The sequence below is a fragment of the Cydia splendana genome, chromosome 20, assembly GCF_910591565.1.
Source record: "Cydia splendana chromosome 20, ilCydSple1.2, whole genome shotgun sequence".
In the NCBI taxonomy this organism is placed as follows: domain Eukaryota; kingdom Metazoa; phylum Arthropoda; class Insecta; order Lepidoptera; family Tortricidae; genus Cydia; species Cydia splendana.
Genome location: NC_085979.1, coordinates 12,256,281 through 12,281,147, shown reverse-complemented (window position 1 = coordinate 12,281,147; position 24,867 = coordinate 12,256,281). Strand labels below are relative to the sequence as shown.

The following is a 24,867-nucleotide window of genomic DNA, read 5'->3' as shown; positions in this document are numbered from 1 at the left end:
AGATTTGTTTTATTTTACTATGTTTCTACATGAATAACTTAAAATTAATGCCGTTAAAATAATTTTCACCGTTGGTTAAAATTCTCCCACATTTCAAAGTTTGAGAACCTGTAAACAGCATGATGACGTAGGCGCGTGTCAGTTAGGTCATACGCGAATCTCGGAATGGAGTACCAGGCGGAGTATATTATTATACCATGCCTCCGGTCAGGTCATGGTATAATAAGGTCAGGTGATACTGGTTTTTTACCTGCTACCCTACCACCTGTCGTGCACGAACGTCATAGTAGTAGGGCTTACGGCGATATTTACATCGAAAGCTGCATTTTTGGCAGAAAGCAAGCCGCTTTGCCCAGTGATACTAGGGACCAATCTGAATGATTTCATCCGAGGAAACACAAATTTCATTCACTAGAATTCAAGATGGCGGACCTTTTTCAAAATGGCGGCTGCAATATTTAAACAAATTATAGACACAAAACGGCTGCACCGATTTTAGTGATTGATATATCGATCAATTCGTATTGACACTTGTAATCGAATAAAAAATATGGCATTTAAGAAATTAAAGATGGCGGCCGAATATTAAGGAAATTGTGTTTTTTTTCTTTAATTTTTTTCCTTCTAATGAAAATAACAACTAAATATTCTATAATATTATCACATATTCTTTCATTTAAATGAAACCTGATAATATTATCTGCAAAATAAAAAAATAATCTTAACAATCCGGTGAGTCGTTTTTGAACTATACGCATTTCAAAAAGCGCGTAACTGCCGTTCGAAACGGCCCGCTCGCGCGGCTCGCGTCAAAACTGAGAACTTTGATGATTTAAAGGTAAAAAAAGAACTGAAAACATATTTACTTTATTTATTGAGCTATAAATAAATAAATAAATTGTATTTCTGCTTATTATTTGTGACCATCACGGGAAAAGGTATAGCGCCTGGCGCTTATGTCGCTTAGCACCGCAATAGTATTGGAGCGGCGTTAATAATAGCGTAAGCGCCATCCGCCCTAAGGTACCTCTATACCAGTGGGTTCAAATTTATTCCTCTCTATCATCTTTGCCCGATGTGGTTGAACTAAAAGAAAAGAAAATTCATATGAAATCAGAACAAAATATACCTAATATAATAATAATTAAATTAAATATATAGAGATGAACTACGCCAAACTGTCCCGCCCCTCCAATAGGTACTATTTCAATGTGTTTAGTATTGAAATAGTAATGGAGGGCGGGACAGTTTGGCTTGGTTTATCTATAAGTACCTTTTGTTTTTGCAAGTGCTGCATTGCACTGTGCAGGGTAGACCCACCCTCCGACACGTGCAGCGCATTGTTTCGCAGCCTATTTTACAGCCGCAATGGTACAGGTATAATAATTCACGCCACATCGCCCTAGCATCAGACCATTGCGATTTCCAACTGCCATTAGATGACTTCCAACCCCAAGATGCCCCCAACCCCAAGAACCCCAAGAGGATGGCAATGGCACAGAGGCATCATCAAGAATAAGGGCATATCACCCCATAAGTAGCCTGCTTAATATGTGAGACGGAGCGCGTGTTTATGTAATGCTGCCGATGTTGGTGGGATGCTGGTTACCAATTTATTTTTAGTAGCAAATAGCTCCTTGCGTACCAAGTTGTCCGACGAATGTGATATTTGTGGGTCATATAAGTAGCAGGCGAAATTTTCCCGCACAGCCATGATTTCTTCAGGAAGGCTTTGTAATGGCTGCGATATTTCTTTCAAAGTTGGTGTAACTTCAGGGTGTAACAACCACGTTTTGAAGCAAGACTTCTTTCCTTTTGTATGGAAGTAAGAAGTAGTGTCACACCCTGTAGAGGCGTTCACGCCTCGAAGAGCGGTTGATCTGTCAGGACCCAAAGTATTTGCTATTTATGAACATCGATATAACGGAGTTTATTTGCAGTCCCAGTTAGTAGACATAACTCTTGCAGGCCACTATCAATTGAAGATTGATGATATGATATCAATAACACCAAAACATCTGTATCGGAAGATCTAATCAAAATACGCCTAATTCCCTGTTCTGCCTGATCTTTTGCGTGAAGTACGATGCGGCCATCAGCTTCTTCCGCATGTGTTCCTATTCATAAGATCTCTACAGGGTGTGACACTACTTCTTACTTCCATACAAAAGGAAATAAGTCTTGCTTCAAAACGTGGTTGTCACACCCTGAAGTTACACCAGCTTCCTGAAGAAATCATGGCTATGCCGGAAAAGTTCACCTGCTACCTATATGACCCACAAATAGCACATTCGTCGGACAACTTGGTACGCAAGGAGCTATTTGCTACTAAAAAGAAATTGGTAACCAGCATCCCACCAACATCGGGGAGCATTACATAAACACGCGCTCCGTCTCACATATCAAGCAGGCCAGTTATGGGGTGATATGCCCTTATTCTTGATGATGCCTCTGTGCCATTGCCATCCTCTTGGGGTTGGAAGTCATCTAATGGCAGTTGGGAACCGCAATGGTCTGATGCCAGGGAGATGGCGTGAATTATCATACCTGGAACATTGCGGCTGTAAAAAAGGCTTCGAAACAATGCGCTGCACGTGTCGGAGAGTGGGTCTACCCTGTACAGTGCAATGCAGCACTTGCAAAGGCAACTGCAAAAACGAAAGGTACTTATAGATAAACCACGTCAAACTGTCCCGCCCCTCCATTACTATTTCAATACTACACACATTGAAATAGTAATGGAAGTTAGTTTGGCGTAGTTCATCTCTATATATTTAATTTAATTATATTAGGTATATTTTGTTCTGATTTCATATGAATTTTCTTTTCTTTCAGTTCATCCACATCGGACGAAAATGATAAAGAGGAATAAATTTGAACCCACGGGTATAGGTACCTTAGGGCGGATGGCGCTTACGCTATTATTAACGCCGCTCCAATACTATTGCGGTGCTAAGCGACGTAAGCGCCAGCCGCCATAACTTTTCCCGTGATGGTCACAAATAATAAGCAGAAATACAATTTATTTATTTATTTATAGCTCAATAAATAAAGTAAATATGTTTTCAGTTCTTTTTTTACCTTTAAATCATCAACATTCTCAGTTTTGACGCGAGCCGCGCGAGCGGGCCGTTTCGGACGGCAGATACGCGCTTTTTGAAATGCGTATAGTTCAAAAACTACTCAACGGATTGTTTAGATATTTCTTTTATTTTGCAGATAATATTATCAGGTTTCATTTAAATGAAAGAATATGTGATAATATTATAGAATATTTAGTTGTTATTTTCATTAGAAGGAAAAAAATTTAAGAAAAAAAAACACAATTTTCTTAATATTCGGCCGCCATCTTTAATTTCTTAAACGCCATATTTTTTATTCGATTACAAGTGTCAATACGAATTTATCGATATATCAATCATTAAAATCGGTGCAGCCGTTTTGTGTCTATAATTTTTTTAAATATTGCAGCCGCCATTTTGGAAAAGATCCGCCATCTTGAATTCTAGTGAATGAAATTTGTGTTTCCTCGGATGAAATCATTCAGATTGGTCCCTAGTATCACTGGGCAAAGCGGCTTGCTTTCTGCCAAAAATGCAGTTTCTTTTCGCTAAGCTCTATCACTATCAGGCCAGACTCAGTAGAAGCGCGCCAACGCAGCGCTTGCGTTTCGTAGTCAATTGATGTCCCGTACTAATGACTTCCTGACACGGCCATCCTGCGAGACACACGTCCCTGTGTGTTAACCTGTAACAAGTTTAGCGCACAGGATCATATAGCTCGGTCACTCCTGACCCACCATATGGGTCATAAATGAAACTTTCTTAAAACTGATCATTCAGTTTAATTCACAAAATCAACAATACATTACATTCGGTAATTATTGATCGACATACAAATCGTCACAGCGACGTTTACTACGCATTTAATCCTTTAAATAATTGAAGTTATCTCAAATATTATCGTACCCCATAGCTTAGTTCTCAGAGCTTTACTGATTACTAATGCACAATTTTAAATGCGGATATGCCCGACTCACAACTATGATTAAGCTCTACATGTGATATGGCTATACATAGCCCGGCAACTGACAGTTGCACTCATTTAATGCGCGTCCCCTGTGGACCGCCGAGTCCTTCCCTAGACTCCAAGGTTTCTCAAGAAACCCTACCAGTCCGCCAGAGTTGACGGCCCACCGCGTACTCACGGACTACTTACTGCGAACAGCAAGTCGATACCGATTTCTACCGAGCTACGGCTACACGTCAACCTCTGGTACGGTCTCCATCACTATGTAAACTTAATCTCAAATATCAGAATATCTCTAAATCAGATTCATAATTATCTGAACCAACTTCTAAATCTGCTTCAATTTCGTCAGTTAAGCTCTGATCTGGCATCTTTCTTAACCTATCGTGTGCGTATTTGTATGTACGTCTTGAATTTAATGATTTCAGGTTATAGCGATCTCCATCTAATACCTCTGTAATCTGAAATGGACCTTTATACTTAGGGTCTAGCTTAGTTTGGTTTCGCTCTTCATTCTTAAGTAAAACAAAGTCTCCAACTGAAAATTTATTGAGTTTTGCCTTTGTACGATCAAATCTTTGTTTTTCGTAAGATGCTGATCTCTCAATACTATGAGCTGCCTCGTCCCTAATTCTATCGAGATCTACTTCGGTATCTTCATCCTCACAAGTCATCATAGCTACTGGACGTGCTACCTTGCCAATGAAAAGCTCTAATGGGCTTTCTTTCGTCGTCCGGTTAAAGGTGCAATTAATCGCGAGTTGAACTTCCCCTAATGCATCTTGCCAAGATCTGTTCTGTTATCACTCGTTTCAACAGCTGTTAAAATAGATTTCAAAACGGACATAATCCGTTCCACCTGACCGTTTGCTCGAGAAGACCCTGTCGCTATTAGATGCAGGTTTATATTACTAGAATCACAAAAATCCTTGAATTCTTTGCTTGCAAAGCAACGTCCTTGATCGGCAATAATACGCGTAGGTGCACCAAATAATGCTACGCTTTTCTTAACGGCCTTGATACTATTCTTGCTATCAATGTTTTTGCTATGAAACAAGAGGACATATTTTGTAAACGCGTCAATCAAAACGAACACGTACTCCTTAACATCATTTTTACCACTTAATCTACCGGTAGCATCTATATGTATCGTATGCCATGGCGTGGGCACCTTTGGGATTGGGTGCAGTTGAGCTTGAATCTTTCCCGATTGTGATTTTGAAACTTTACAAGTAATACAACTCTCAATAAATTTCTTAACATAACGTGACATTCCATCGGACCAATAGTAATTGTAAAGCTTTTCTAAAGTTTTGTCATAACCAAGATGGACAAGAGACTCGTGGATATTACTGACAACTGACCATTTGAGAGACCTAGGGAGGATCGGTAAGCACTTCGTCCTGCCGTTTCGCTGAATTTTACGATAAAGTATGCCAGCACGAATCTCGTAAGTATTCGCAACCTCTGTATTAATTTGACCAGTATTCAAGTCTGAAATAATCTTACAGATCTCGCTATCTCGTTTCTGCTCTGCAAGAAGCCAATTACCAGACAGTTATATGATGTTAATACGTTTTGGCTCTACTTTACTGAACTCTTTCCTGACAGTCTCATCTGACTCTACTTGGGAGAGGTTGGGGTTTTCTATATCAGGTTGTGCTAATGGTAAAAGGTTTCGAGAGAAGAAGTCTACGTGTGACATTTCTTTGCCTTTGTTATAGACTACATTAAAATCAAAACATTGTAAATATGCCCACCACCTGTGGACTCGCGGCGTCAAGTCAATCTTTTTACTAGAGCACTTGAGAGGTTGCAGTCTGTCACCACAGTGAACTCACGACCGTGCAAGTACTGCCGGAAATATCTCACTGCGTTGACAACCGCCAAAGTCTCAAGCTCGTAACTATGATACCGCGACTCCGCAGGACTGGTTCGTTTACTATAATATGCGACAACGCGTCGTTTTCCTTCGATAATTTGAAATAGTATGGCACCATAGTCCTCTGAGCTCGCGTCTGTATGCAATTCGATTGGATACTGAGGGTCAAAGATCATCAGAACCGGTTCTTTCGTTAAAATTGAGATGATTTCTTGGCGAATGTTTTCGTGACGCTCTTGCCATATAAAAGGAACTTTTGCTGACGTCAGTTTATAAAGTGGGCCCATGATATGGGAGAATCTAGGAACGAACTGTCGAAAGTAGGTTGCTAACCCTATGAATTGCCGCAACTGAGTTACGGTTGTCGGCGGAGCCAGAGAAGACAACGCCTCGACCTTACGACGATTCGGCCTAATCTCTCCGCCCTTGACTTCATAGCCTAAAAACTCGAGTTCGGTTTTCAAAAACGAGCACTTTTTCAAATTCAAAGAGAATTCGGCTTTAGTTAATTTGTCCAGGACTATATTCAGTCTTTCAAGTCCCTCTTCAACAGTTTTAGACATTATTAAAATATCATCTACGTAGACAATAACATATGTATTTACTAAGTCACCTAGTGCCTTCACTATTGCTCTCTGAAACACCGAAATCGAATTTTTCAGCCCGAATGGCATCGTTAGGTACTCGTATTGGCCGTCTGCGGTTACGAAAGCAGAACGTTGTATAGACTCTTCAGAATTGATTGGAATAAGATGAAAACCGGAAGCACAATCTAATTTCGTAAAGAACTGCGCCCCGTGTAAACGCGAGATTTGGTCAGAAATGAGCGGTAACGGATACCGGTCAGATACCGTATTTCTATTCAGCTCCCTATAATCTACGACCATCCTGTAAGATCCATCACGCTTCTTAACCAAAAGAGCTGGACTCGCAAAAGGCGAACTACTGGGACGAATTATATTTGCACGTAACAACTCATCTACTCGCTCGCGCATTACTGTTCTTTCTTCCGGACTAAGACGATAAGGTCGCCTCTGTACAGTTAAATTCGGATCAATTAAACGAATCTCAAGCTCTCCCGTCGTTACTCGCGTCTTAGGCATACCGGTTATGAAAAACTCCGAATAACGATTTAAAACGTCAACAAGTTCAGATTTCTGCTCCTGGGGAACGTCTGTGTCTACAATAGTGAAATCAGTAACTAAAAGTCGATTAGTCACCAAGGCATCACTAATTGTATTGATCGAATTTGACGAGAGTAGCTCAGAATGATCAGCATTTACTTTGAAAACTTTGAACTGTTTTTCAGTTTGTAGAACACCAAAACCTTGACGTAAAATCTCACGTCCTATCAGGATATCATTACGTAAATAATCGTCAGGCAAAACGTGCAATAAAATTTCAATAAGATGGTTGTTAATTTCAACAACACATACAATCTGCTCGGTACTTAAAACACTTGATTTAGTAATACCCTTTATACTAACAACATTATGCTCACGCTTTCCACTAAATTTAAAAGCTATACTTTCTTTTACTACTGAGCACTCTGCACCAGAATCATAATGGAAAGTAAAACACTGACCTTGATGTTTCGCAGTCCCTGCTGGTGGATCCACTTCGCAAACGTCCACTCGACGCTCCCTGACAGTAGTCGCATCCGCGCCTCCTCCACTGGTGCAGCGGCTTGCGATGTGACCTGTTGTTCCACATTTGAAGCAGACAATAGCACTTGATGTGGTTTGTTGTTGATGATTAGGCTTCGTAATCGTAGTATTTTGTTGTGACTTCACCGGTTTTGCTTTTCCATCTTTTTTACGAAGTAGACAATCTGCTTGTTTGTGTCCATTTTTCCCGCAATGATAACATTTGATCGCAGGCGAAATCTTCATCCGTTTGTTGTCTGTCCCTTTTTGATCTCCAACCGCATTAAATTTACGTTTCAAGTAGGTAAACGCCTGTAGCTCTTGTTGCAACTTCTGACGATTATTTATTTCAGTCGTAAATGCCAATCGTTGCAATCGCGTATCAAATTGAGCAAGGTGTGCAAGTGTTTGTGACACAGCGATTTGTACAATTGTGGCCTTCTTCCAACGATTAAGCAGTGACGTCATCACTCGACTTCCGTAGGCCGCTAAGGTCTCGTTTTCTTTAGGCTTGTCCGAGTTTAAGTTTATGAGGGTAGCCGCAGGTGTTTCAACGCTTACAAATCTGTCCATAAACAATTCTTTAAATTGTGGCCAGGTCATACCTGCATAAGATATTTGGGATAACCATGCTGAAGCCACTCCCTTCAAGGCTTTACTGATGACAACAATCAACTGTCCTCCTTCCAAAGGGTTGTCTGTTAAACACAAATCGGCCGTAGCACACCACGACTGTGCGTCCACATCGGTCTTGTCGGGATCAAACTCTGGAAGACTCACATGTTTTCCGGACTGTTGAGGTTTATGAAGAGCCTCGATTAACGCCTTCATGTTTGAATTTTGCACTTCGAATAAAAGCCGCCAATTTTGGTCCTGACTACCACTTTGTTCACTTTGTGTTCCATCTTCACATTCGTCGGCCCGCTCCAATCCCACATCTGATGATGGACGATGAGGCATATTGGACTCGTTTCCAGACATTGTGAGCGTAGTAGGCGAGCAAGACAAAACACTAAATTAATTGCTTAATCAATTATAATCAATAACACAAACACTTCGAAACGTGATACTGTTCCTGGCCTGATACGTCCGACCGCCAAGTGACAATTGACAATAATGACCGCCCCTCCGGTCAGGTGATACTGGTTTTTTACCTGCTACCCTACCACCTGTCGTGCACGAACGTCAGGCCAGACTCAGTAGAAGCGCGCCAACGCAGCGCTTGCGTTTCGTAGTCAATTGATGTCCCGTACTAATGACTTCCTGACAATCTATATGTTTGCTATATGTATATGATATATGTTTACAAAAATAAATAAAGAGAAGATAACCTTTTACGAATAGTACACATTCAATAATGTACCGAGCCCTGAACTGCGCCAGAATTATTGTCACCCATGAAGTATCTAATTAATTATTTTTTTATTACTGGTATGCTATTACTATATGTATATGTCAATATCACAATTTGTAAGAACTTTATTTAAACTCATGCCTGCCCTGCATATGAAGCTGTTTTTTCTATACCTAGTAGCAGCAGCTTGGTTATTACTAATGGGACGAAAATGCCTAAGCCTCCTTGACGGAACATTAAAAAAGATCTTTTTAAGCAAATTTGGACAATCTACATTACCTTTTATAATATTTACTAAGTAAACTTTATCTGCAATTTCACGGCGCTTAACAAGTGGGATCAAATGATGTTTCTTACACAGCTTGAGGTAGTTGGTAGAACTATAATTAACTCGCATTTTGTAACAGAGAAATTTGACGAATTTTAACTGCAATGTCTCAACCCTATCAACATAAATTTGATATTGAGGATTCCATATCTGAGATGCGTATTCTAGTTTGCTTCTCACGTAAGCGCAATACAAGATTTTGAGAGTTTTGGGACGGGTAAAACAGACTGAACTACGCATTATAAAACCAAGTGACCTGGAAGCTTTACCTACTATACTATCAATGTGCTCACTAAAAATAAGTTTGGAGTCATGAATAATACCTAAATCTCTCATGATTGCTACTCGCTGAAGAATGTTATGTGGGTATATATATTATTTGATTTACGAGAGAAGGTTACTGTAGAACATTTAGAGGGGTTTAAATCTAATTTGTTTGTGATACAATAGGTATCGAGTCTTCTTAGATCAGATTGTAGTGCATATGCATCAGCCGGTGAGGTAATTTTAGCAAAAAATTTCATGTTGTCAGCAAAGCTGAGTAACTTAGAGAACTGGAAGCAGGTACTTATGTCATTCACAAAAATGTTAAATAGAAGTGGGCCCAATATAGACCCTTGGGGGACTCCACTTGGTATAGATACCCAGCTCGACATGTAATTATTAATCACCACTGACTGACACCGATTTTTTATGTACGACTTAAACCATCTTAAAAGATCCCCTATAATACCAATCAAATAAAGCTTAGATATTAAGATATCGTGATCAATACGATCGAAAGCTTTACTGTAATCTGTATAGATAACATCCACCTGATGACCATTATCCATCGACTCAGAGATAAAGTCATTGAGTAAAGCCAGGTTAGACACTGTGGACCTACGTTGAATGAAACCATGTTGAGTATCATCGATAGAATTTTTTAATGCTGGCGAAATCTGTATGTGGACTATTCTTTCTAAAACCTTGGCCAAAATACACAATTTAGAAATCGGCCTGTAATTAGACACATCCGTTTTTGAACCTTTTTAGGGTTTCGTACCCAAAGGGTAAAACGGGACCCTATTACTAAGACTCCGCTGTTTTTAAACTGGAGTTATAAAAGCTGATTTCCAAATCGCAGGAACGGTACATTCCACGAATGACCGACGGAACAGTAGTGAAATGGGTTTGGTTAATGCTTTGGCACAGTTTATGTAAAACAAGGCTGGCACCTGATCGGGGCCAGGTGATTTATTAGGATCGAGGCTTAGCAAGAGTTTGGTAACCAAGTCACTATCAACAGAGATACTGGCTATATCAATAGCCGAGTCGGTATAGTTAAGAGTGTTGTTACAACCGCGTGGATCGCTTGCGGTAGGGATTCCAGGGTCTAGGAAACTTGTTTTAAAATAATCAGAAAACGCATTACAAATATCATTCCCTGAATTCACAGTGACACCACTGTAACATTTATATAAACTTACTATTTATATAAAATAACACACATTATATGTAACATGGAAGGCATCGAGATGGTACTCGTAAAATTGGGTTTAAAAAAGTTTGGCGATGAATACGCACATAGTATTTCTGTTAACTCTCATTAATATGTTTGCCCATAAGTACCTCCCATATTACACCATGATACATTGTCATTTATTATTAACGGTCTATATTCATTAGGACTAATCAATTTTAAAAAGAGCACATCATTTTAATGATTGAATAGGCTACTTGAGTTGTACCTATTCATTACACCGACATACGTTTTCTTTAATATGGTTAACGCCGTAATATCACTTTGCCGTGTCCCATCATTTCATAGGTGATATAAAGAACGAAATTCCACGTCGAACAGAATATTTCGACTGAATTGAAAAGTGATCAAGTATTCAAGAACATAATGAAAATAAACAAGAGGATCCAGACTGAGTGCTTGCTCAACAATATAGTTGACCAAGATTTCCAAGCTATGTTGTTTCCTTTGAACGTTGTACAGTCTTGCTTTTTAATGCCTAGGTTCAACATCATAAACAATTTCATTACTCCTGACAGCCATGTGTCCTTTTATATACAGTCCATAATCGGTTGTACAGTTCTTACATTGAGCCACGTCTTTCGTTTTTTATTATTATACTATTACGCTGGTCCTGGCACTGGTGTTGTCAGTTTTTTGCTTTGTTTCGACTTGATATTTTATTTTTTAATGTCAATTATTACATATACTGTCAATTCATTCCAGAGAAACTTTGTCGTTGAACTTATCATCATATTGCAACATGTGCTTGACTTTTTAAAAACTGACAAGCAAGAATTTCTCTATAAACACAAGATCCAAAATTGGCTTTGTGTATTGTTGGTTGTTAGTATGTACGTTTTTCTTTGGCTTGTGGGTTCTGTTCTTGGTTTTGATATTCTTAATTTGCTGGTTAATTTTATTGTGATCATACCACCGATGGTTTTTGATATGCAAGTGGTTTACGTTACGCGATCTGTTGTAATGATCAAAGATGAGTTGATTGCTTGGATTCATAAAATGGAAGAATATAAGAATATACATATCAGACCTAAAGAAGAAGTATTACGTTGTGCAGTCTCAGAATATGATATGTTCCATACATATACTGATATAATTAAAGCATTTCGTTTAAGCAACAAAGTGTATGAGTTTTCGGTAAGTTGAAGTCCTTATGCCATCATTTAACGGACTGTCTGTCCGTTACGGGCAAGAGAATTAACAATGCAACTGAAGTGGATACGGTTTATATATTTCTTGTATCGAAGATGTTTGATGTACCTATATTATGTTAATATTCTTAAAGGAATTTGATTTTGCAATAACGTATTTCCGTTTTTCATACGTTAGCCTGTATTAAATAAAGTTCCTGGTACCCGACAGAAAAAAAATATGATAGGCTTGACTATTTCACATTCTCAGATGTATGAACATTGTTTTAGATTACAGCCTTTGGGTTACAAACATTTATGCATATTTTAATGAATTTGCAATATATGCTCGAGTATGAGAAACCGAGTACTGGAGAAACAATAGTAAGTGTTAGAAATAATACGCGTGGGCGTAAAATATTCAAAGTTGTATTATAAGTTGAATAGTTTTAGTGTAAGATTCGTTTTCATTTTACAGGTTCAAACAATATTTCTTACAATGTTCGTCGTGATTTTGAATATCAAGAACTTTCTGTTATTGGTAACATTGAGCATTGCCTGTGAAAATTTCTATACAACTATAAATCTTGCTGAAAGTTGCTGTGCTCGGGTTTTAAGTAATGCTATATCTACAGGTCAGTCCGAAGTGATAAACGAAACTATGAGAGTTTGAATTGTCCAGGAATGTACGCGATTGCAAATTTTATTTTTAAATACAAGAAGGTGAAAAGTTAGAAAAATAATAGGCATGTTGACATGAATCGCGAATATATAACATGTTATGTTTTTACCATAGCAGGGAATATTAGAATGCTGAAAATCATATTTTGCAAGTGTAAATATGCGTAATAAATTAATTAAAAATAATCAAAAGTATTTAAAATAATGCCCAGTATCACGTGACTGTAAACGCCAATCGGAGCGCGTGACGTCATGACATGAGAAACACCACAGACAAGTCGTCAAACCTGACCGTAATCCATACGACACCACCAAAGAGTTTGGATGTTCAAAAACTGTATGTATTTTTTATTTCGACAATAGACATTTATTACGTACAAAAAATATTATTACATGATATAAAGTATATATTTATTTGTTATTAAAAAATAAAATGTTATATAATACGATATTTCACCAAAATCTTTTTAATAATTTGGCTGAATGGAACTATCACTATTGGCTGTCGGAAAAAAAAAAGTAAATTTAAAAAGTTATATCGGCGCCCGCTATATTTACATTCAAAATTTTAGTTGTATCATAATAATTCATCTTAAATTGTAACTGTAAGTGTTTTTATGTGAAATCGGGTATTGTGATTCATTTTTGAAATGTTTTAACCATCGCAGAACGTAATATTTATACATAAAGTGCGCAATTAACAATATCATTCAAGTCAAAATTCGTAACTGCAACGTCTACGCTAGGACTGACATTTTGGCAGCAGTTTGTTTATTTATCTGTTTGTGACGTCACGTGACAGCTTGGAGCGTTTAGGCTCAAACTTTAAACACTAAACTAATTAAGCTCTATTTAGTGTTTAAAATTAATGAATAAAAAATTTAAATATATTTTTTTGTAATAATTACGTGTCTATCTATAAAATGAATACAGTTCTAAAAAATTGTCAACATGCCTATTACCTACGTTTTCCGTCTTCTTGCATTTTCCAGGCATCCGCAAGACTTGCAAGAACGTGTTGCGGCTGAACCGCGCGTCGCTGTGCAAGATGTCGGCGTTCGGCGTTTTCGAACTCAACGCAACGTTCCCGCTGCGGCTGTTCAGCGTAATCGTGATCTACACCGTCGTACTGCTGCAGTTCGCCTTTTTAACTTAGATTATACCTTACTACTTGGTCTCGAAACATTTTCAACGGAGTTCTCATGATACAGATAACTACACAACTTTTAGAAACATATCAAATTATAAGTTTTGATTTGTGTTGTAAAGCCATTGCGGAGGTGGTTGGTGTGGGGTTGCTTAATGTTCGCCACTTGCTTGGCACTTGGTCACTTTTCTTTTGACATGTATTCGGTTTATGAAAAATGAAAAATTAAAAAATTAAAAATAGTTTATTAGGGTTACAATTTGGTTACAATTCCATTACAATAGTAAAAAAGTTGGAACCTTCTTTTAAGTATAGAATATACTTGTGACAGAAGGCCCCGCTCTTCCATAATTTGAAAGGGTACAATCCATAATATAATGTTACAACAAGATATGTTACTTAGAATTACTATAAGACATGCTATAAAATTATTTCTAACTCAATATAATAATCTTACATATCAAATTAACTTAACCTAATTTACAGCTAGCGCACGCGGTTATGTGTGTGTGTGTGTGTGTGTGTGTAAGTATATATTTATATTCTCTATTCACACGATGGCTTCTAATTCGTTATAGTGTAGGGTTTTTAACCATTCTATGACCTTTTTCTTACATTCGTGCATTTGTAGAGGATATATATCTAGTCGTTCGTTAATAGAATTATATAATTTAGGAGATTGATAGTAAAATTGTCTTTTTGCGAATTTTGAGTTTAATGCTGGAACAAGTGCAACTTTAGGCTTCCGCCTTCTAATCCTAGAGGTAGTTATGTACTTAATTGACGCATGCAGTTTTGTAACACATCTCAATACATACAGTTTCCTTATAGATAGTAAGTTACATTCTTTATATACGTCATCAGTAGGGTATCTGTAGGGCTTACAAAACATAACTTTTAGTAAACACCTTTGTGCTCTTTCAACTTCCAAAAACTTGGTTTTATTGGCTCCGCCCCAAATTGGAACACAGTACGTCATGATAGACTGGGCAAGTGCAGTGTATATCTGAGTGAGAAGTTGTGTAGTAGCGATATGCTTTAGAGTTTTAATAACCATATGAGCTTTCGGACTCTACCATTTAGATATTCTATGTGTCTGTGCCATGAGAGACGCTGGTCTAGAATAACCCCTAGATTCTTGCACGATGGAACCTTTTCAATAGTTTGGCAGTTGCAGATACGTGTGTCAACTAGGTCACATACATGTATTTTTATTGTAAGATCATCTGGTGGTTGCGTGTTCTCGTACTTCAAAAAACATATATAGTTCGTCTTAGTGCTATTGAGTGTCAGCAGATTACAATTCAGCCATGAAGCTATTCTGTGTATTCCGTTATTAGCTTTTTCATACACATCGTCCCATGAGCTCCCGTTAAAAACTACCACTGTGTCATCGGCGTAAGAGAACACGCTTCCGCCATCAACCTTGAGGTTTATGAGATCATTAATATATGCAAGGAAGAGTGTGGGGCCTAGGACGCTTCCCTGGGGAACGCCATAGGCAATGTGGCTCTCCTCACTCAAAAACGTACCAATTTTTACCCTTTGGGATCGGCCTTGTACATAACTTTTGAATAGATCTAGTGGCCTTACCTGGCCGAATACCTATTTTTTTCAGTTTATTTACGAGTACGAGTATGGGAAGAGAGACAGTGTCAAAAGCTTTCCGTAGGCCAATGAATACTGCAAGGCATTAATCAACTTCGTCTATGTGTCGTGTTATTTTATAAAACAGAGAACTGCATAATAAATTATTATGCCTAGTACTGTAGGCTCAGAACAGGAGCGTAGCGACGAGTAGGCGAGATATTTACCTATTGTCATGGTGCACAGGATTGCTTAGCCTACTCTACCAAATTTATGGCTCCTCTACATGATGGCCCAACCTATTGGTCCAATATGTTGGGCCAACGTGTAGAGCGGGTAGTGGTGTCGGTTGGCTTATGGCGCGCGGGATGGCGATGAGTTGGCCGCGGTGTCGGTTTTTCGACCGCACATCAAAGGGATTGGCCAAGCGATGGCGGTACGCATCTACACGTGGCCCAATCCACAGTGCGTGCTCGAACGCGGTCGAGTGCGGATGTTTGTGCTCAGTATCAATTTTCGTTTTCTTTTAATTAAAATGACGAGTACGTGGCCTCGTTATGGAAGTAATGAAGGAATAGGAAATTTACGCAGACAGTACATTTACATTTTAAATAAATAAATATAACAATACATACTTAAATAAATGAATATTAGATACATATCTAACTATATCTTACTATATATAGTTAGATATGTATCTAATATTCATTTATATTATTTATATACCTACATTGCACAATTTGCACAGCTATGTTGGTAAGCTAGTAACAAAATTAAATACAAATTATAATATGCTCTAAAATAATTTAAGCAAATTATAAGGTAAAATGAAATTAAAAAAAGATATTTAATTAATTTAATTCCTTAAAAAAATCTAACATTCATTTATTTCCGGGAAGTAGGTATCATCAAAAAACTCTTGCAGCTTCTACGACATTTTTTTTTAATTACTTGATGATAATAATGGTACGTGGCGTATCTTAGATAAATTGCTGCAACGGCTAATGCTTCCACGTCCATCTTGGAAACCGGTTAGATCACAACATTCACAACTGAATGTCGCCATCGTGTATATGCGTTCCAACCACCACAAGGTCATCTCGCTGGCGCAGCGCTGGGCCATCGTGTAGAGGAGCCATTAAATTTTGTGTCGTCGGCTAAAGTCGCAAACTCCGTATCTAATTCAATTTCAAATACATTAAGGATTTGCTACCTTAGCAAACAATACTAAGGTCACTATACGAGTAAACTCTCTATACGAGTTTGCTACTTCAGCTAAATCCACTAGGTAATCCAGGTATGTTAGATTTTGAAAGGGCGTGACAATATAGTTCACATTACGAAAGGCAACTTATTATTTTATAAGTACTTATGTTTTTTCGTTCCCCATAAAATATTTATAGGTATATTACACAATAACAATATTAGATAAATAAAGAGTAATTCGACTAATTACAAAGTACTCTACTTAAGTTATTTCTTACCAATGTTACGTACTATAGTGATATAGCTATACTATTAACTTTTAAAAAAGTGGATGTAAATGGTTACAAGTAGATGTTAAAATAAATCAGATTATACAGGTTATTATTTTTATTCACAATACCAATCCTAAGACGTGCATATTGTTAACAGCAGGGCAAATAAGAGAGAACCCACATTAGCGTCTCCCGAGCGTCGGCGTGTTGTCAACTCTATGGCTGCTGCTCGACGCAACGTTGGCGCAACAGTGTGTATATAACCATTAGTTTTTTGTACCCTTTGGCGTCGAGACACTAGGTCCGTGGGGTAGGGGGGCTCGGGGGTCCACAAGGCGCTCAGCAAACGCCTAAGGAAGGCCACAGGTGACCCTCGCGTAGGCAGCTTTCTCGCGCAAAGATTGGCCATAGCAATCCAGCGCGGGAACGCTGCCTGAGTGATGGGCACCTTACCATGGGCACAAAATTTTGATAGGCATTTTCAATTTTTTAGCTTTAGTTATCTTAATTGTAGTTAATTTTTGTTTTATATTCATTTAATAACACTTTTTATACAATAAATGAGTTTTTTCACATTCGTTTTTTCATCAGGTAATTTTATTTAATCAGCATCAGCGGCAAGGCAAACCATTGTCATTATGAGCAATAATATTATATTCTGCAACCCCATGCTCTCAGAAATATTGATAACAATAATCCAACTAAATATTTTACATAATTTAAATTGGCCTTCGTTATTGGCATCGAGATGGTGCTCGTAAAATTGGGTTAAATTAAGTATGGCGATGAATACGCAAATAAATACTATTTCTGTTAACTCTCATTAAAATGTTTGCCCATAGGTACCTCCCATATTACACCATGTATACATTGTCATTTATTATTAACGGTCTATATTCATTAGGACTAATCAATTTTAAAAAGAGCACATCATTTTAATGACGGATTAAGATTGACTCACGCTAGACCGGGCCATGCCCGGACCGAGGCGTCCGACATGTAATTTTCTATGACGGCTGATCGGTGATCACGTGGTGCTTTTCATAGAAAACGATGCTCTGGAAGCTCCGGTCCGGCCACGGCCCGGTCTAACGTGAGTCATCCTTTAGGCCACTTGAGTTGTATATTATGTCTATTCATTACACCGACATATGTTTTCTTTAATATGGTTAACGCCGTAATATCACTTTGCCGTGTCTCATCATTTCATAGGTGATATAAAGAACAAAATTCCACGTCGAACAGAATATTTCGACTGAATTGAAAAGTGATCAAGTATTCAAAAACAAAATGAAAATAAACAAGAGGATCCAGACTGAGTGCTTGCTCAACAATATAGTTTACCAAGATTTCCAAGCTATGTTGTTTCCTTTGAACGTTGTACAGTCTTGCTTTTTAATGCCTAGGTTCAGCATCATTAACAATTTCATCACTCCTGACAACCACGTGTCGTTCTATATACAGTCCATCATCGGTTGTACTGTTCTTACATTGAGCCACGTCGTTCGTTTTTTATATTATTACGATGGTTCTGGAACGGGTGTTATTAGATTTTTGCTTTGTTTCGATTTAATATTTTATTTTGTAATGTCAATTATTACATATATTGTCAATTCATTCCAGAGAAACTTTGTCGTTGAACTTATCATCATATTGCAACATGTGCTTGACTTTTTAAAAACTGACAAACAAGAATTTCTCTATAAACACAAGATCCAAAATTGGCTCTGTGTATTGTTGGTTGTTAGTATATACGTTTTTCTTTGGCTTGAGAATTGTGTTGTTGGTTTTCATATTCTTAAATTGCTGGTGAATTTTATTGGGATCGTACCACCGATGATTTTTGATATGCAAGTGGTTTACGTTACGCGATCTGTTGTAATTATCAAAGATGAGTTGATTGCTTGGATTCATAAAATGGAAGAATATAAAAATTTACATATCAGACCTGAAGAAGAAGTATTACGTTGTGCAGTCTTAGAATATGATATGTTCCATACATATACTGATATAATTAAAGCATTTCATTTAAGCAACAAAGTGTATAAGTTTTTGGTAAGTTGAAGTCCTTATGCCATCATTTAACGGACTGTCTGTCCGTTACGGGCTATAGAATTAACAATGGAACTAAAGAGGATACGGTTTATATATTTCTTGTATCGAAGACGTTTGATGTACCTATATTAAGTATGTTAATATTCTTAAAGGAATTTGATTTTGCATTAAGTATTTCCGTTTTTCATACGTTAGCCTGTATTAAATGAAGTTCCTGGTACCAGACAGAAAAAAAAAACATAGGCTTGACTATTTCACATTCTCAGACGTATGAACATTGTTTTAGATTACAGCCTTTGGGATACAAACATTTATGCATATTTTAATGAATTTGCAATATATGCTCGAGTATGAGAAACCGAGTACTGGAGAAACAATAGTACGAGTAAGTGTTAGAAATAATACGCATGGGCGTAAAATACTCATTTGTATTATGAAATGAAAAGCATTTATTTTCAGGCTACTAAGGCCCATAGATACATACCTTACAAACTAACATATATATACAATAATAAAAATCTTAAATACTAAAAAATCATTTTCGTGACGCAGTTTTCTGTTGCGGCGTCACTTGCTGTGGTGTAGGATTCGGTAGATTCCCAGGGAATCGCCGAAATATCACACCCTTCGGCCAGAAGTCCGTGCTCGCGATGGCTTCCAGCAGCTGAATATATATAATAGCATTATAAGTTGAATAAAGTTTTAGTGTAAGATTCGTTTTCATTTTACAGGTTCAAGCAATGTTTCTTACAATGTTCGCCGTGATTTTCAATATCAAGAACTTTCTGATATTGGTAACGTTGAGCATTGCCTGTGAAAATTTCTATACAACTATAAATCTTGCTGAAAGTTGCTGTGCTCAGATTTTAAGTAATGCTATATCTACAGGTCAGTCCCAAGTAATAAACGAAAATATGAGAGTTTGAAATCGTCTTTTTATAACGATTTTTGCTTATTATGCACAAAACCGAAATTTCCGTTACTAGTTTAATTGTCCAGGAATGTACGCGATTGCAAATTTTATTTGTAAATACAAGAAGGTGAAATGATAGAAAAACAATTACCTACGTTTTCCGTCTTCTTGCATTTTCCAGGCATGCGCAAGACTTGCAAGAACGTGTTGCGGCTGAACCGCGCGTCGCTGCGCAAGATGTCGGCGTTCGGCGTGTTCGAACTCGACGCAACGTTCCCGTTGCGGCTGTTCAGCGTAATCGTGGTCTACACCGTCGTACTGCTGCAGTTTGCCTTTTTATCGTAAAATTGTACCCTACTACTACATAGATACTTGCTGTTGAAACTCCTTTAGCGGAATTCTTAAGATTCAGAGAACTGCTCGGTATCTATTTTACCTGGCACAGTACCAATTTTTGACATTGGAAATGTCTTTTCGTTCGGTCCAGTATAGGGTCCGATTTCACGAAAAAGTGCGATCCCCTTATATCTCAGAAAGTTGTGAAGATATGATATTAAAAAAAGACTCAAAAGACGCATAATCACGAGAGCTGTAAGGTGTAAAAATAATTATACGAGAAAGTCAAAAACAAAAAAAGTTATGGTCGAAATAGTGAAAATAAAATCAATATTTTCCGAATTTTTGATTTTGGTGCTCGATAATTTGGAAACGAAGAATGATAACAAAAATTTGAGAAAAACCGCTCTGGACAATTTAGTCAGCTAGAATTTGAGCCTAAAACAAAGACGATCGGGTTAAGGGTTTGCCCTGTAGCCTAACCTTAAAATAGTCAAAAGGTCAGAACGACATTTTTCACATGACATTTATGACTTCATGTTTCGCAGAGTTCGTTATCGGTGTTTGTTGTAAATTATCGGGATTATGACGGCAGAATAACACTTGCACTGCGTGGGCTATCAAAATCGCTGCAGATTTTTCTTGGTCTAACTCTATCTATCCTGTTTGAGACGGGCGTAGATAACGTGTTCACTATTCGACAATCTGGAAGTAGAAATAGAGATAGAGATAGAGGTAGAGGTAGAGGTAGAGGTAGAGGTAGAGGTAGAGGTAGAGGTAGAGGTAAAGGTAGAGGTAGAAATAGAAATAGAAATAGAAATAATTTTATTCGTGAGCACAAACACAAAATAAAAACTTATACAGAGAAACATAAAAAAGAGAAAGTGCCACGAAATGGTCTCACCTCAGCATGTTGCTGGCGGCTGCTAGCAGATAGCTGATGCTGAACCCTGGCAGTACCTAGTGGAGCTCGGGTTTAATACAACATAAGCACACGCTGTTTTGGTCATCGGACTCGTCTCGATGAGCACTTAGGAGAGTAGTACCCAAGATAGAGCTGATGCTGAACCCTGGCTGTACCTAAAGGAACTCAGGTTTGTTGCAACATAGGCACACGCTGTTTTGGTCATCCGACTCGTCTTGATGAGCATTTAGGAGAGTAGTACCCAAGATAGAGCTGATGCTTCACCCTGGTTGTACCTAGCGGAACTCAGGTTTGGTGCAACATAGGCACGCGCTGTTTTGGACATCCGATTCGTCATGATGATCACATGGTAGAGCATTACCCAAGATAGCTGATGCTGAACCCTGGTAGTACCTATTGGAACTCAGGTTTGGTGCAACAACGCTGTTATGGTCATCTCTCGTCGCGTCAAACTGCTGTCAAGAAAATTTCATATCTTGCAGCAAATGGGCCGCTGCCGATCAAGACTCGAGTGACGATAACGGCGATGTGGCTACCACTTCTCGAGTTGACTACGGATTTGCCGTGTAATAATTTTCTTGTACTTTGAACATTAATATATCCTGCTTATTAGTCGAAAAATGAAATATGTACCTATACTTATGCGCCACGGCGACAATTATTCAAACTTCGATACGCGTGTGGAAATTTTGCAATTTGTTTGTTCACATGCGTTATGTCCAGGATACTTATGTTAATCTAAGAATAAAATAATTATCATTCAACGTTGTAGTTTTATTTTGTAACTTTTTCCTTAGATTAGATTAGATTAATTTATTTCTTATTGAAAATTACATGATATTTAACAATGTCATAAATGTCATAATGTTTCCAAATAACATGAATTCACAAAAAGATCGTCAGATTGTAAACAATAATAATAATAATTATCCAGACTTACTCGTCACTCAGCGACAATATTTTTTCGAATTCCGTAGATTCAGTTCCAATGTGCTCGATAGTCGTGTGAGGCACGAAATCTGTGATTTTTTTTAAATATCATGCCACTGTCACCTTTTAAACTGATAGTGATAATCATTATTTAATGTACCGTAAACTGGGGTGAGTAGGGATTGCGTGGAGAGTTGGGTTATGAATGGGCAGAGAAGGGATGCCAGGGGGGTGAGATGGTTTTTAAAGGCTACTGCTACCTAAATAATGTATTCGTATTACAAATGGAGCTATAGTGACTCTATAAGAAAAAATAATCGATCCAATAATGTTCAAAAATCACCTTTGTATGAAATCCCATCTCACTCCAACTACGAGGTACTACGGGGTGAGGGAGGGAGAAAACTAAAATACAAACGTCCGGAATATTTATTATATATACTATTCAGTTTACATATGTAAAAATAAAATGTTATCGAGGTTTGAATGTCAGTTTTCTCCCTACTCGCTACTAATATTTGACTTGATCGTTTGAACCTAAATGATTGCAAAAATAAAACAGATTATTACAGGTGATTATATTTATTGACAAAACCAATAAAACCATACAATCCCAAGACATGCATATTATTAAATACATAACACGTAAACTTCGAGCATTGCTTACGGCAACGCGAATTGCAATAAAACGACCGTGTACTCCGTGTAGGAGCGGACTAGCGCAGCGAGTCGCAGCTAGGGTTGCCATACGTCCGGATTTGTCCGGACATGTCCGGGTTTTGGAACCCTTTGTCCGGATTGCGGCCGGACTTGGCATGTGTCCGGATTTTTTGGAATTACCTTATAAAAATAAAATGCGCGCCCGGGGAGGGGGCTACGGGATCGGGCGAAGGGAAAGGGAAAAGTAGATCCACGATACAGTACACCGCAGAGAGCAGGGCGCCGCCGGGGCGTCGTTCAAGTTACGCCAAATCTCTGCTACAAGAAATGTCCGGATTTTTAGGGTGATGTCCGGATTTTTATCAGGACATTTAATTCTTCCATATGGCAACCCTAGTCGCAGCGGTAACGCAGTGTCGACGGGCAGCGCGCCGACGGCCTTGAAGCGGCACGGCCGACTACTGGATAATCGCAGAGCGTTCTTGGCTGATCGCGTCGTCGCCACTGCAAAATAAAAGGGACATATGGGTTAAAAAAAATTAGTATGTGTTAAGGTTATGCGACTCTGTGAACTTCATAAAATAAACTGACTTCGAAGCCTTTTTTCGCTAGCAAGTACCTAATTTCAAACACCAATCAATTAAGTAAAAAAAAAAAAACAAAAGAATACGTAAACGAAAAAAAAACTAAATAAACGAAAAATGTGTAGGTACATCAATTTTGACCCATATTATGATTTAGGTCCTTAATTCGTGAACTCCTTTTGACGTGATAACGTCTTGTAAATCGATGAACACATCTTACAAATGCATGCTACGCACGAAAAAGTGTCACGTTGTGGACATAGGTATCCGGTAACGTTACGTAATATCAAAAAGAATAGATAGTATAGAGGGGTCCTGTCATTGTAAATTTTGTAGTCACTGTAAATTTACTGCCATCTATCGACACACGACTAAAACTCAAAATGAAAACGTATAAAGTTATCAAAAAATGTATATATATATGGATAAATGATTTTATTATTTTTATATCATTTTGATCCATGTTCATTCACTGATATCTATGTGTTAAAATTGTTAAATATGAAACGGTGTCGTCACGCCATCTAGCCGACCATAGGCCAAAGGTGTGTGCGCCATCTACTCGAGAATGACTTTTACTTGAATTCCGAGGCACGTTTTTTCCTTAGACTTTATTCGTCTTATACGAAGTTACATATGTCTTTGGTAATATTAATAACAAAACTTCCGTGAGACACAGACATATTAAATATATACGAGCGTTTTTCGACTTAAAATACGTGAGTGACCCGTTTTTAATATATTTAACGTTACGTAATGTAATGGTAATGTTTTCTTATGACGTTATCACGCAAAATTATCGTCCGTAAACCGACTTTACAGACAACCATATTTTTTGTAGCACCTGATGGCTGTAAATTTTAATGCCATGGTCGGAGATCTATGTAAAACAGAAATCCTACCAAGTAGAAGCAAACATCTCGCACGAATGTGTTAGACCAGCGGTCGGCAACCTTTTAGCACCCAAGGGCCACATAGCAGTTAACGAAGTGGACGCGGGCCGCACTTTGTTAATATTTATGACTTTATCAGACATTGTCATTTGTCAATATTACATACAAAATAGCCAGGGAGGCTCGCGGGCCGCAAGTGAGAGGTTCGCGGGCCGCATGCGGCGCGCGGGCCGCTGGTTGCCGACCGCTGTGTTAGGCTGTTCACGCTAGACAATTATGAACTATTTACCGAGCTACGGACTGTTAGAAAGGGCAGAGGAGTAATCGTCTACGTACATAAAAGCATTAATTTTAACAGGCACGTGATATCAACAAATAACTTTGAATGTATCCTAGGTAAGATAACAACTAATTCGAGCTGTAACAAACATCTTTGTGCTATATATAGACCACCTAATTTAAATAAAACCCTATTTGTGCAAGAACTATCAAGAATTATATCCTCCCCATATAATAACAATAATTATGTAATCATAGGTGACATGAACATCGACTTGAAGCAATCCAATCCCATAGTATCATACTACCTAAATAAATTAAGCGAAAAAGGCCTAGAACAAGGCATCAGTCAGTACACACGTATAGAACCAAGAGGCAACCGTATTACTAAGTCGTGTATCGATCATGTATTCATCCGTTACCAACCGCCGGCCGGCCGTAGTAAAGTAACTATACTAGCCAGATAAGAACCACAGTAATTAACAATGCGCTCGCCGACCACCTCATA

The 24,867-nt window shown here is 38.1% G+C and overlaps 1 protein-coding gene across 1 annotated transcript; it reads left to right on the top strand.

The window, feature by feature from the left end:
- Positions 1 to 18,143: 18,143 nt before the first annotated feature.
- LOC134800684 (uncharacterized) lies at positions 18,144 to 20,097 on the top strand. The gene is made up of 2 exons (XM_063773167.1): positions 18,144 to 18,261; positions 19,880 to 20,097. Exons 1-2 carry the CDS (start codon positions 18,144 to 18,146, stop codon positions 20,095 to 20,097), a joined length of 336 nt encoding a protein of 111 aa, XP_063629237.1.
- Positions 20,098 to 24,867: the final 4,770 nt, after the last annotated feature.